Here is an 11910-nt window from a genome sequence, read left to right on the forward strand (position 1 = left end):
GGGGGTTGGGTCAGGTTGGGATTGGTTGGGTTGAGGTGAGTTGGTTGGGTTGAGTTGGGTCGGGTTGGGTTGGGTTGGGTTGAGTTGGGTTGACTTGGATTGAGTTTGGTTGAGTTGGTTGGGTCAGGTTGGGCTAAGTTGGGTTTGTTGAGTTGAGTTGGGCTGAGTTGACTTTGATTGAGTTGAGTTGGGTTGAGTTTGGTTGAGTTTGGTTGAGTTGGGTTGAGTTTGGTTGGTTTTGTTGGGTTGGGTCAAGTTGGTTTGGGTTGACTTGGGTTGGTTGAGTCGAGTTGAGTTGGGTTGAGTTGAGTTGGGTTGAGTCGAGTTGGATTGACTTTTGTTGAACTGGTTGGGTTGAGTTGGGTTGTGTTGGGTCAGTTTGGGTCAAGTTGGGTTTGTTGAGTTGGGTTGGGTTGAGTTGGGATGAGTCAAGTTGAGTTGGGCTGGATTGAGTTGGGTTGAGTCAAGTTGAGTTGGGTTGAGTTGGGTTGGACTGGGTTTAGTTGGGTTGAGTTTGGTTAAGTTGGGTTGAGTTGGTTTGAGTTGAGTTGGGTTGAGTTGGTTGGGTCAGTTTGGGTGAAGTTGGGTTTGTTGGGTTGAGTTGAGTTTGGTTGAGTTTGGTTGGTTCAAGTTGGTTTGGGTTGACTTGGGTTGGATTGGGTTGAGTTTGGTTGAGTTGAGTTGGGTTGAGTCGAGTTGGGTTGACTTTTGTTGAATTGGTTGCGCTGAGTCGGGTCAGGTTGGGTCAGTTGGGGTCAAGTTGGGTCAAGTTGGGTTTGTTGAGTTGGGTTGGGTTGAGTTTGGTTGGGTTGAGTTGAGTTTGGTTGGGTTGGGTTGACTTGGGTTGTTGGTTGAGTCATGTTGACTTGAGTTGAGTTGGGTTGAGTTGGGTTGAGTTGGGTTGACTTGGGTTGAATTTTGGGTTGAGTTGGTTGAATTTTGGGTTGAGTTGGTTGAATTTTGGGTTGAGTTGGGTTGAGTTTGGTTGAGTTTTGGGTTGAGTTGGTTGAATTTTGGGTTGAGTTGGGTTGAGTTTGGTCGGTTGAGTTGGGTTGAGTCAAGTTGGGTTGGATCGAGTTGATGGCGTCGGATTTAGTTGGGTCAATTTGGGTCAATTTGGGTCAATTTGGGTCAATTTGGGTTGAGTTTTTTGGGTTTGGTTGAGTTGGTTTTGTTGGATTTGGTTGGGTTGGTTGAGTTTGGTTGAGTCGATTTGGGTTTTATTTTTTGGGTTTGGTTTGGGTCATTTTGGGTTAGTTTCAGCCATTTTGGGTTGTTTTTTCGGGTTTGGGTTGGTTTGGGTCATTTTGGGCTAGTTTTGGTCACTTTGGCTTGTTTTTTTGGGTTGGTTTGGGTCATTTTGGGTTAGTTTGGGTCATTTTGGGTTGTTATTTTTGGGTTTGGGTTGGTTTGGGTCATTTTGGGCTAATTTTAGTCATTTTGGGGGGTTTTTTATGGGTTTGGTTTGGGTTGGTTTGGGTCATTTTGGGCTAGTTTCGGTCATTCTGGGTTGTTTTTTCGGGTTTGGTTTTGGTCATTTTGGGCTAGTTTGGGTCATTTTGGGTTTGTTTTTCAGGTTTGAGTTAGTTTGGGTAATTTTAGGTTGTTATTTTTGGGTTGGTTTGGGTCATTTTGGGCTATTTTGGGTCATTTTGGGCTGTTTTTTCGGGTTTGGGTCATTTTGGGCTATTTTGGGTCATTTTGGGCTGTTTTTTCGGGTTTGGGTGAAGTTCTCCCCAACCTGCTGAAGGTTCCTCAGGGTTCCCCTGGGTGGGTTTGGTTCTCACCACACCAACCATCCCAGTGACCCCCTGACCACTCCGGCCATCGCTGACCAGTCCAGTCCAACCATCACTGACCACTCCGGCCAGCGCTGACCGGTCCAGTCCAACCATCACTGACCACTCCGGCCATTACTGACCAGTGCATCACTGACCAGTGTATCGCTGACCAGTGCATCACTGACCAGTTCAGTCCAACCATCACTGACCAGTCCAGTCCAACCATCACTGACCACTCCGGCCATCACTGACCAGTGCATCACTGACCAGTCCAACCATCACTGGCCACTCCGGCCATCACTGACCAGTGCATCACTGACCAGTGTATCACTGACCAGTGCATCACTGACCAGTCCAGTCCAACCATCACTGCCCAGTTCAACCATCACTGACCAGTCCAGTCCAACCATCACTGACCAGTCCAACCATCACTGACCAGTGTATCGCTGACCAGTTCAACCATCATTGCCCAGTTCAGTCCAACCATCACTGAGCAGTCCAACCATCACTGCCCAGTACATCACTGACCAGTGTATCGCTGACCAGTTCAACCATCACTGACCAGTCCAGTCCAGCCATTGCTGACCAGTTAAACCAGTACTGTCCCAACTGGTCACTCACCCATCCTCCCACCCACCCAACTGGTCACTCAGCAGCCAATCAGCTCCCAGCCCATCACCCCAACCCCCACTCGACTGACCAGTCACTGACCCATCCCCCACCTGACTGGCCAACTGCCCACCCAGCCCCCCATCCCCCACCCAGGGACCTCATCGATGACCCAATGACCTCATCGATGACCTCATCAATGACCCCAGTGATTAACCAATGACCCCAATGATGACCCAATGACCTCATTGACCCAATGATGTCGTCAATGACTCAATGACCTCATCAATGACCTCATCAATGACCCCAATGATTAAGCAATGACCCCATTGATGACCCAATGACCTAATTGATGACCCAATGACCCCAGTGGTGACCCAACGACCTCATCAAGGACCCAATGACCTCATCAATGACCCAATGACCTCATCGATGACCCTATGACCTCATCGATGACCCAATGACCTAACTGACCCAATGACCCCATGGATGACCCAATGACTTAATTGACCCAATGAGCTAATTAACCCAATGACCTCTTCAATGACCCCATGGATGACCCAATGACCCCATTGGTGACCCAATGACCTCATTGGTGGCCCAAGTATCTCACTGATGACCCAATGACCCCATGGATGACCCACTGACCCCTCCAATGGCCCAACGACCACTTCACTGACCAAACCACCTCTCCGCTGACCCGATGACGTCATCGCTGACCCAACCCCCCCACGGACGACCCGCTGACCTCACCACTGACCACCCCCCTACCCCGCCCCTCCCCCACGGCCGAGCCACGCCCCCCCCTTAGATTTCCCGCCGCGCCGCCGCCCCGCCCCTCCCCCACCCTGCCCCGCCGCGCCGGGGGGCGGAGCCTGAGCCGCCCCGCCCCGCCCCTCCCCCCACCGCCGGGGTGTGGGCGGGGCCTGGGTCCCCCCGCCCCTCCCCCCGCGCTCTGTACCGCCCCCTCGTGGTCTGTGATGTATTTGCTACGAAACCCATTGCCACAAACGCACCAGGCTCCGCCTCCTTCCTTCACGCTCCGCCCCCTCCGCGCCCCGGGGGGCCACGCCCACCTCCGGAATCGACCAATCCCAGCCCGAGGAACCACAACACGGCGTCGTCGTTTCCGTATAAAGTTTATTGTGGGCGGGGCCAAGGCACGGGGGGCGTGGCTGGGAGCTGGGGGGGCGGGGCCGAGCCCCGGGGGGCGGGGTCAGGGGTCGGGGAGGTCGTCGGCCAATAGCATGGGGGAGCCGAGCTGCAGGTCGCGCTGCAGGCTCTCCAGCGCGGCGGGGCTGAGGCGGTGAACCTCCAGCCAATCGGCGAGCAGCGACGCCGACAGGGGGGCGGAGTCGCCCTGGCTGGGGAGGGAGGGGTTGGGCGGGGTTAGAGGGTGGGGCCAAAGGGGCGGGGCCAAAGGGGCGGGGCCAAAGGTAGAGGTCATTCAACCCAACCTGATTCAACCCAACTCAACCCAACCCAACCAAACTCAACCAAACCCAACAAACCAAATTCAAGAAATTCAACTCAACCAAACTCAACCCAAAAAACCAAACCCAACCCAACTCAACGTAACTCAACTCAACTCAACAAACCAAACTCAACCCAACGCAACCAAACTCAACCAAACCCAACAAACCAAATTCAAGAAATTCAACTCAACCAAACTCAACTCAACTCAACTCAACCCAAAAAACCAAACCCAACCTAACCCAACTCAACCAAACTCAACCCAACAAATTCAACCAAATCCAACTCAACCCAACAAACCCAACCCAACTCAACCCAATCCAACCCAACTGAACTCAACCAAACCCAACCCAAGTTGACTCAACCTAACCCAACTCAACCCAATGAACCAAACCTAACCTAACTCAACCCAACCCAACTGAACTTGACCCAATCCAACCCAACTCAACCCAACAAACAAAACTCAACCCAATCCAATCCAATCCAACCCAACTCAACCCAACCCAAACCAACAAACCCAACTCAACCCAACTCAACTCAACTCAACCCAACCCCACAAACCCAACCCAGCCCCGCCCACCCAACCCCCACCTGTCCTTGGGCTCGGCCACCATGTCCAGCGATTGGCTGAGGAACTCCTCCAGGTCGAAGCCGACGCCGTAGCCGGCGCCGCTGCCCTTGGGGGTCACCGGGAACACGGGGGGCAGCGGGTCCTCCACCTGCGGGTGGGCGTGGCCAGTCAGGCTGGGCGTGGCCAGCGAGGGGTGGGTGGAGCCACCCGGGGTGGGCGGAGCCGCCCCGCCCCTCACCTGCGACTTGGACAGCTGCTGCGTCACCGTGGCGACGTCGGCGTCCGGAGCAGCCGGAGGCTCCGCCCACACCTCCGCGCCCGGCCACACCTCGGCGGGCGGCGCCGGCGGCGGGGCGGGGCAGGGGGGCGGAGCCTGAGGCTGGGGGCGGGGCTGGCGGGGCGGGGCGCCGTCCCTCATCTTGGTCCAGCGCTCCAGCAGGTGGCGGTCGTCGTCGGTCAGCACCAGGCCGTTGAGGCCGTCGCCGCGGCCGCGGGGCTCGCGCCGCTCCTTCTCGCGCTGCTTCTTCTCGCGCTCCTTGGCGCGCTCCTGCCGGCGCCGGCGCTTCTCCTCGCGCTCGCGCTGACGCTCCGCCGCCGTCACCGGCTTGCGGCCCTCGGGGGCTTCCGGCGCGGCGCAGGGCGGGTCTGGAGGGGCGGGGTCAGGGAGGTGGGCGGGGTCAGGGGAGGTGGGCGGGGTTAGGGGAGAGGGGAGGGGTTGGTGGATTGAGGATTGAGTGAGATGAGGTCAATGGAAATCAACCAATCACAGCTCAACTCAACTCAACCAATCACAAGTTGATGAAAATGAACCAAACTCAACTCAACTGAACCAACCAATCACAGCCCAATGCAACCCAACCAATCACAGCTCAACTCAACCCAACCCAACCAATCATAACTCAATTCAACCCAACCAACCACAACCCAACCCAACCAATCACAGCTCCAACCCCCCAAACCCCACCCACCTCCACCCCACCCACCGCCAGGCCCCGCCCCCCGCCCCTCCCCCCACCTTTGCTCTTGTTCCTCATGGCCGACTTGAGCAGCGCCGCCTTCAGCGCGGCCTTGGTGTCGTCCGAAATGGCGCCGTCCCTCTTGGGCGCCGGCGGCGCGTCCGGCTCCGCCTTGACCCGCGGCGAGTCCATCGGGCAGTCGGGGGCGGGGCCGGGGCTGGGCATGTCCACGTCGGCGCAGGGCGGCCACGCCGGGCCGGGGGCGTTGGCCACGCTGACCGCGTTGGCGTTGGCCACGCTGACCCCGCTGTTGGCCATGCTGACCACGCCGGCGTTGGCCATGTTGACCGCGTTGACCACGCCGGCGTTGGTCATGTTGACCACGTTGGCGTTGGCCACGTTGACCCCGCCGGCGTTGACCGCACTGACCACCCCGCCGTCGGCCATATTGACACCGCCCACACCCCCGCCGTTGGCCGCGTTCACCCCGCCGTTGGCCACGCCCCCGGCCACGCCCCCGCCGGACGGCGCCAAGGCGATCTGCCGGCGGATCCCGTCGCGCCGCGCATGGAAATCGGCGATTTCGGCCACGATGGCCGCCTTGATCTCCTCCTTGGTCAGCGCCTGCCGGTCGAAGGCGAAGTCGAAGGCCGGCACGCACTCCGGCTCGTCCTCGGGGTCGTGGTACTTCGCCAAAAACGGGTGCCGCAGCGCCTCGGCCACGCCCACCCTCTCCCGCGGGTCGAACCTCAACATCCTCCCCAGCAGCGCCAACGCCGCCGGCTCGGCCGCGCCGAACAGGCTCTCCCAGGGCACCGGCGGCCGCGGCGGCAGGCTCTGGACGTACGCCCTGACCCTCTCGGCCCCGATGGCCGCCATCACGCCGGCCGGCGGCGTGCCCAGCACCGCCATGATCAGCTGCAGCTGGTGGACGTAATTCCGGCCGGGGAAGAGCTGCCGCCGGCCGAGCATCTCGGCGAAGATGCAGCCGACTGACCACATGTCGATGGCGCGGGTGTAGCGGTGCAGCGACAGCAGCAGCTCCGGCGCGCGGTACCAGCGCGTCGCCACGTACTCGGTGAGGAACGCCTTGGCCGCCCGCGGGTCGGCGCCCAGGCCGCGCGCCATGCCGAAGTCGCCGATCTTGAGCTCGCAGTTCTCGTTGACCAGCAGGTTGCTGGGCTTGAGGTCGCGGTGCAGGACGTTGGCCGAGTGGATGTACTTGAGGCCGCGGAGGAGCTGGTAGAGGAAGTAGCGGACGTGCTCGAGGGTCAGCGGCTGGGAGGAGTGGATGATCTGGTGGAGGTCACTCTCCATCAGGTCCAGCACCACGTACCTGCGGGGGGAGGGGCCGGAGGGGTGTGGTCACCTGGGTGGTCATCGTGTTGGCCGTGTGGGGTTTGGTCAGTTGGTGTTGACCGTGTTGGTGGTGACCGCATGGAGCTTGGCCAGTTGGTGTTGACCACACTGACATTGACCAGGGTGAGCTCAGTCCATTGGTATTGACCACACTGACCACATGGACTTTGGTCCATTGGTATTGACCACAGTGACCACATGGACTTTGGTCAATTGGCATTGACCACACTGACCTTGGTCAGCTGGCGTTGACCATGTTGACGTTGGCCAGTTGGCACTGACCACATGGACCTTGGCCAATTGGTGTTGACCACACTGACATTGACCATGGTGACCTCGGTCCATTGGTATTGACCACACTGACCACGTGGACCTTGGCCAATTGGCATTGACCACATGGTCACTGGCCAATTCATGATGACCACGTTGATGATGACCACATGGACCTTGGCCAATGGACATTGACCACACTGACATTGACCATGTTGACCTTGACCAATTAACGTTGGCCATGTTGACCTCGGTCCATTGGTATTGACCACACTGACCACATGGACCTTGGCCAACTGGCGTTGACCACACTGACCACATTGCCCACATTGAGCTTGGTCAGTTGCTGTTGACCATGTTGATGTTGACCACCGCCGCTGACCACTTGACCACCACACTCATGGAGCGGAACTCGCCGTAGGGTCCGGCCGGCCGCAGGATGTCTTTGATGCAAATAACCCCAAAACCACCCCAAATCACCCCAAAAACCATCCAAAACCACCCCAAAACCACCGCTGACCCTCCCCTGACCCCTTGACCACCACGCTGACCCCTTGACCGCTTGACCAGGACTCACCTGGAGCAGAATTCACTGTAGAGTCCTGATGGCTCTGATGATGCAAATCACCCCAAAACCACCCAAAATCATCCCAAAACCACTGCTGACCCTCCCCTGACCCCTTGACCACCGCGCTGACCACTTGACCACCACACACACGGAGCAGAACTCGCTGTAGGGTCCGGCCGGCCGCAGGATGTCCTTGATGCAAATCACCCCAAAACCACCCAAAATCTCCCCAAAAACCACCCAAAACCACCCCAAAACCACCGCTGACCCTCCCCTGACCCCTTGACCACCACGCTGACCACTTGACCGCTTGACCAGGTCTCACCTGGAGCAGAATTCACTGTAGGGCCCTGATGGCTCTGATGATGCAAATCACCCCAAAACCACCCAAAATCTCCCCAAAAACCACCCAAAACCACCCCAAAACCACCACCGCTGACCGCTTGACCACCACGTACACGGAGCGGAACTCGCCGTAGGGTCCGGCCGGCCGCAGGATGTCCTTGATGCCGATGATGTTGTCGTGCTTGAAGTGTTTGAGGATCTTCAGCTCCCGCAGCGTCCGCTTGGCGTTGGTCACCACGTCGAAGGCGTTGGGGATCTTCTTGATGGCCACCTGCTGGCCTGGGGGGGCCGGACGGCGGTCAGGGTGTGGTCAGTGGCCGGACAGCGGTCAGGGTGTGGTCAGTGAGCCGGGGGGACTCAGGGATGTCCGGAAATGGGGGGACAGGTGACCGAGGAGCCCCGGAATGTCCCCAAGGGTGTCACCCAGGTGTCGCCCAGGTGTGTCCAGGTGTCCCCCAGGTGTGTCCAGGTGTCCCCCAGGTGTGTCCCCAGGTGTTCCCGTGTGTATCCCAGGTGTCCCCACTCATCACCAGGTGTCCCCAGGGTGTCCCTCAATGTCCCCACGTGTCCCCAGGGTGTCCCCAGGTGTGTCTCAGGTGTCCCCAGCTGTCCCCAGGTGTGTCCCCAGCTATCCCCGGCTATCTCTCAGGTGTCCCCAGGTGTGTCCAGGTGTCCCCAAAGTGTCCCCAGGTGTCACCAGGGTTATCCCCACTCCTCCCCAGCTGTCCCCAGGTGTGTCCAGGTGTCCACAGGATGTCCCCAGGTGTCTCTCAGCTATCCCCAGGTATCCCCAGCTGTCCTTGGGATTCTCCATTTATCCCCAGGTGTGTCCCCCATGTCCCCAGGTGTCCCCAGGTATCTCCCAGCTCCCCCAGGTGTGTCTCAGGTGTCCCCAGCTGTCCCCCAGATATCTCCAGGTGTGTCTCAGGTATCTCTCAGGTCCTCCAGGTGTGTCCCCAGCTGTCCCTAGGTATCTCCAGGTGTCCCCATCTCCCCCAGGTCTCTCCCAGGTATCCCCAGGTGTCCCCAAATGTCCCCAGGTGTCCCCAGCTGTCCCCAGGTGTCCCCAGCTCCCTCAGGTGAGTCTCAGGTATCTCTCAGGTATCCCCAGCTATCTCTCAGCTCCCCCAGGTGTGTCTCAGGTGTCCCCAGGTGTGTTCCAGGTGTCTCTCAGGTACCTCTCAGCTCCCCCAGGTGTCCCCAGGTGTGTCCCCAGGTGTCCCTAGGTATCTCCAGGTATCTCCCATCTCCCTCAGGTGTCTCTCAGGTGCCTCTCAGCTCCCCCAGGTGTGTCTCAGGTGTGTCTCAGGTATCTCCAGGTATCTCCCAGGTCCCCCAGGTGTGTCTCAGGTATCCACAGGTGCGTCCCCAGCTGTCCCCAGGTGTGTCCCCAATGTCCCCAGGTGTCTCCCAGCTGTCCCCAAGTGTCCCTAAGTATCTCTCAGGTCCCCCAGGTGTGTCTCAGGTGTCTCTCAGGTATCTCTCAGCTCCCCCAGCTGTCCCCAGCTCCCCCAGGTGAGTCTCAGGTATCCCCAGGTGTCCCCAGGTGAGTCTCAGGTGTCCCCAGGTGTCCCCAGGTGAGTCTCAGGTGTGCCCAGGTGTCCCCAAGTGTGTCCTTAGCTGTCCCCAGGTATCTCTCGGCTCCCCGAGGTGTCCCCAGATGTCTCTCAGGTGTCCCCAGGTGAGTCTCAGGTGTCCCCAGGTGTCCCCAGCTGTCCCCAGGTGTGTCCCCAGGTGAGTCTCAGGTGTCCCCAGGTGTCCCCAGGTATCTCCCAGCTCCCCCAGGTATCCCCAGCTGTCCCCAGGTGAGTCTCAGGTGTCCCCAGGTGAATCCCAGGTGTGCCCAGGTGTCTCTCACCTGTGTCTCGGCGCCGCGCCGAGCTGACCACACCGTAGGCTCCGGTGCCGATGGTCTCGATGATCTCGTACTCGTCGCCCACCTCGAAGGTGACGTCCAGCGCCTTCGCCTTCAGCAGCGCCAGCGGCCCGGGCGCCTCGCGGGGCGGCTCATCGGGCTCAGGCTCCGCCCCCGACATCGCACCTGGACAGGTGAGACACAGGTGGGTTAGGGAGCCGAAAATCCCCAAAAAATCCCCAAAAAATCCCCCAAAATCCTGAAAAATCACCCAAAACCCCACGAAAATCACGAAAAATCCACTTTAAGAGGATCCCCTCTGGGTCTCCCGACATCTCACCTGGGCAGGTGAGTCACAGGTGAGTCAGGAACCCAAAAATCCCCAAAAAATCCGAAAAAATCCCCAAAAATCCTAAAAATATCCCCCAAAATCACCCCAAAATCCCAAAAAATCTCCCAAAAATCCACTTTAAAAGGATCCCCAGGGCTCAGGTTCCGCCCCCAACATCTCACCTGGACAGGTGGGACACAGGTGAGTCGGGGACACAAAAATCCCAAAATATCCACAAAAAAATACAAAAAAATGCCAAAAAAAACCCCAAAAATCACCCAAAATTCCACTTTAAGAGGATTCCCTCTGGGTCTCTCGACATCTCACCTGGGCAGGTGAGTCACAGGTGAGTCGGAGACCCGGAAATCCCCAAAAATCCCGAAAAAAATCCCCAAAGTTTGCAAAAAAATCCTGAAAATCAAAAAAAAATCACCCAAAAATCCACTTTAAGAGGATCCCCTCTGGGTCTCCCGACATCTCACCTGGGCAGGTGAGTCACAGGTGAGTCAGAGACCCAGAAATCCCCAAAAATCCCGAAAAAAATCCGGAAAAAAATTGCAAAAAAATCCTGAAAAATCCCAAAAAATCACCCAAAAATCCACTTTAAGAGGATCCCCTCTGGGTCTCCCGACATCTCACCTGGACAGGTGAGTCACAGGTGAGTCGGGAACCCAAAAATCCCCAAAAAATCCGAAAAAATCCCCAAAAATCCTAAAAATATCCCCCAAAATCACCCCAAAATCCCAAAAAATCTCCCAAAAATCCACTTTAAAAGGATCCCCAGGGCTCAGGCTCCGCCCCCGACATCTCACCTGGACAGGTGGGACACAGGTGGGTTAGGGACCCGAAAATCCCCAAAAATCCCGAAAAAAATCCGGAAAAAGTTTGCAAAAAAATCCTGAAAAATCCCAAAAAATCACCCAAAAATCCACTTTAAAAGGATCCCCTCTGGATCTCTCGACATCTCACCTGGACAGGTGAGTCACAGGTGAGTCGGGAACCCAAAAATCCCAAAAAAATCCGGAAAAATCCCCCAAAATCCACTTTTAAAGGATCCCGGATGGATCAGGAATCCCAAAATCTCCTTTAAAGGATCCTCGGTAGATCAGGAAACCCAAAAATCCCCGAAATCCCCCAAAATCTCCAAAAATCACACTAAATTCCCCCAAAATCCCCCAAAATCTCCCAAAATCCTCCCAAATCCCCCAAAATCTCCCAAAATCCTCCAAAATTCCCCAAAATCCCCCAAAATCCTCCAAAATCCCCAAAAATCCCCCAAAATCCCCCAAAATCCCCCCAAATCCGCTTCTCAGGTGTCCCAGGTGAGGCTCGAGCGGCTCTGAGGCCCCAAATCGCTAATTAATTAGCTAATTAGGACCCTCAGTAGCTCCCAGTCCCTCCCAGTCCCTCCCAGTCCCTCCCAGTCCCTCCCAGTCCCTCCCAGTCCCTCCCAGTCCATCCCAGTCCATCCCAGTCCATCCCAGTCCCCCCGGGAAGCGAGGCTGTTGCCATAGCAACCCCCCCGGGGCTCTTACCGCCCCCTGGCGCCGCCGCGCCGCTCCCGCCGAGCCCCGGAAGTGCCTCCGCCCGGCCACGCCCACCCGCCAGGCGCCGGCCAATCAACGCCCGCCGCTTAAACCGCGCCCACTGCCTGCTTCTCGATGGTTTTTGGGGGGACTTCCGGTTGTTCTCTGTGGTTTTTTGGAGGACTTCTTGTTGTTCTCTATGGTTTTGGGAGACTTTCCTGCTCATCTCTATGGTTTTTGGAAGACTTCCGGTTGTTCTCTATGGT

At 57.5% G+C, this 11910-nt stretch overlaps 1 protein-coding gene and 1 long non-coding RNA gene across 9 annotated transcripts; both read right to left on the bottom strand.

The window, feature by feature from the left end:
• Positions 1–1459: 1459 nt before the first annotated feature.
• On the bottom strand, positions 1460–3188 carry LOC146423761 (uncharacterized). Of its 8 annotated transcripts, none has more exons than XR_014847304.1 (5): positions 2939–3188; positions 2684–2835; positions 2615–2634; positions 2344–2570; positions 1460–2193 (listed from the first exon to the last, which is right to left on the bottom strand). It is a non-coding gene; the product is annotated as an uncharacterized LOC146423761 (long non-coding RNA). The 8 variants fall into 8 exon arrangements; XR_014847300.1 differs by having other exon boundaries at positions 2684–2855; XR_014847303.1 differs by having other exon boundaries at positions 1460–2009; positions 2058–2193; positions 2684–3188.
• Positions 3189–3513: 325 nt separating this feature from the next.
• On the bottom strand, positions 3514–11714 carry MAPK7 (mitogen-activated protein kinase 7). Its single transcript, XM_085044475.1, has 7 exons — positions 11654–11714; positions 9791–9973; positions 8046–8211; positions 5450–6726; positions 4673–5079; positions 4455–4582; positions 3514–3754 (listed from the first exon to the last, which is right to left on the bottom strand). The coding sequence occupies exons 2-7, from the start codon at positions 9966–9968 to the stop codon at positions 3607–3609; spliced, it is 2304 nt and encodes a 767-aa protein (XP_084900601.1). The 5' UTR covers positions 9969–9973; positions 11654–11714; the 3' UTR covers positions 3514–3606.
• Positions 11715–11910: the final 196 nt, after the last annotated feature.

This window comes from Lichenostomus cassidix, unplaced genomic scaffold, assembly GCF_008360975.1.
Source record: "Lichenostomus cassidix isolate B80296 unplaced genomic scaffold, HeHo_3.0 HiC_scaffold_36, whole genome shotgun sequence".
Lineage (NCBI taxonomy): Eukaryota > Metazoa > Chordata > Aves > Passeriformes > Meliphagidae > Lichenostomus > Lichenostomus cassidix.

Coding starts and splice junctions, on each gene's coding strand:
- MAPK7 (XM_085044475.1), bottom strand. CDS start 9,968: ATGTCGGGGGCGGAGCCTGAGCCCGATGAGCCGCCCCGCGAGGCGCCC. Junction 8,212..9,790: donor GGCGCGGCGCCGAGACACAG/GTGAGAGACACC, acceptor CGGCCCCCCCAG/GCCAGCAGGTGGCCATCAAG. Junction 5,080..5,449: donor CATGAGGAACAAGAGCAAAG/GTGGGGGGAGGG, acceptor CCGCCCCTCCAG/ACCCGCCCTGCGCCGCGCCG.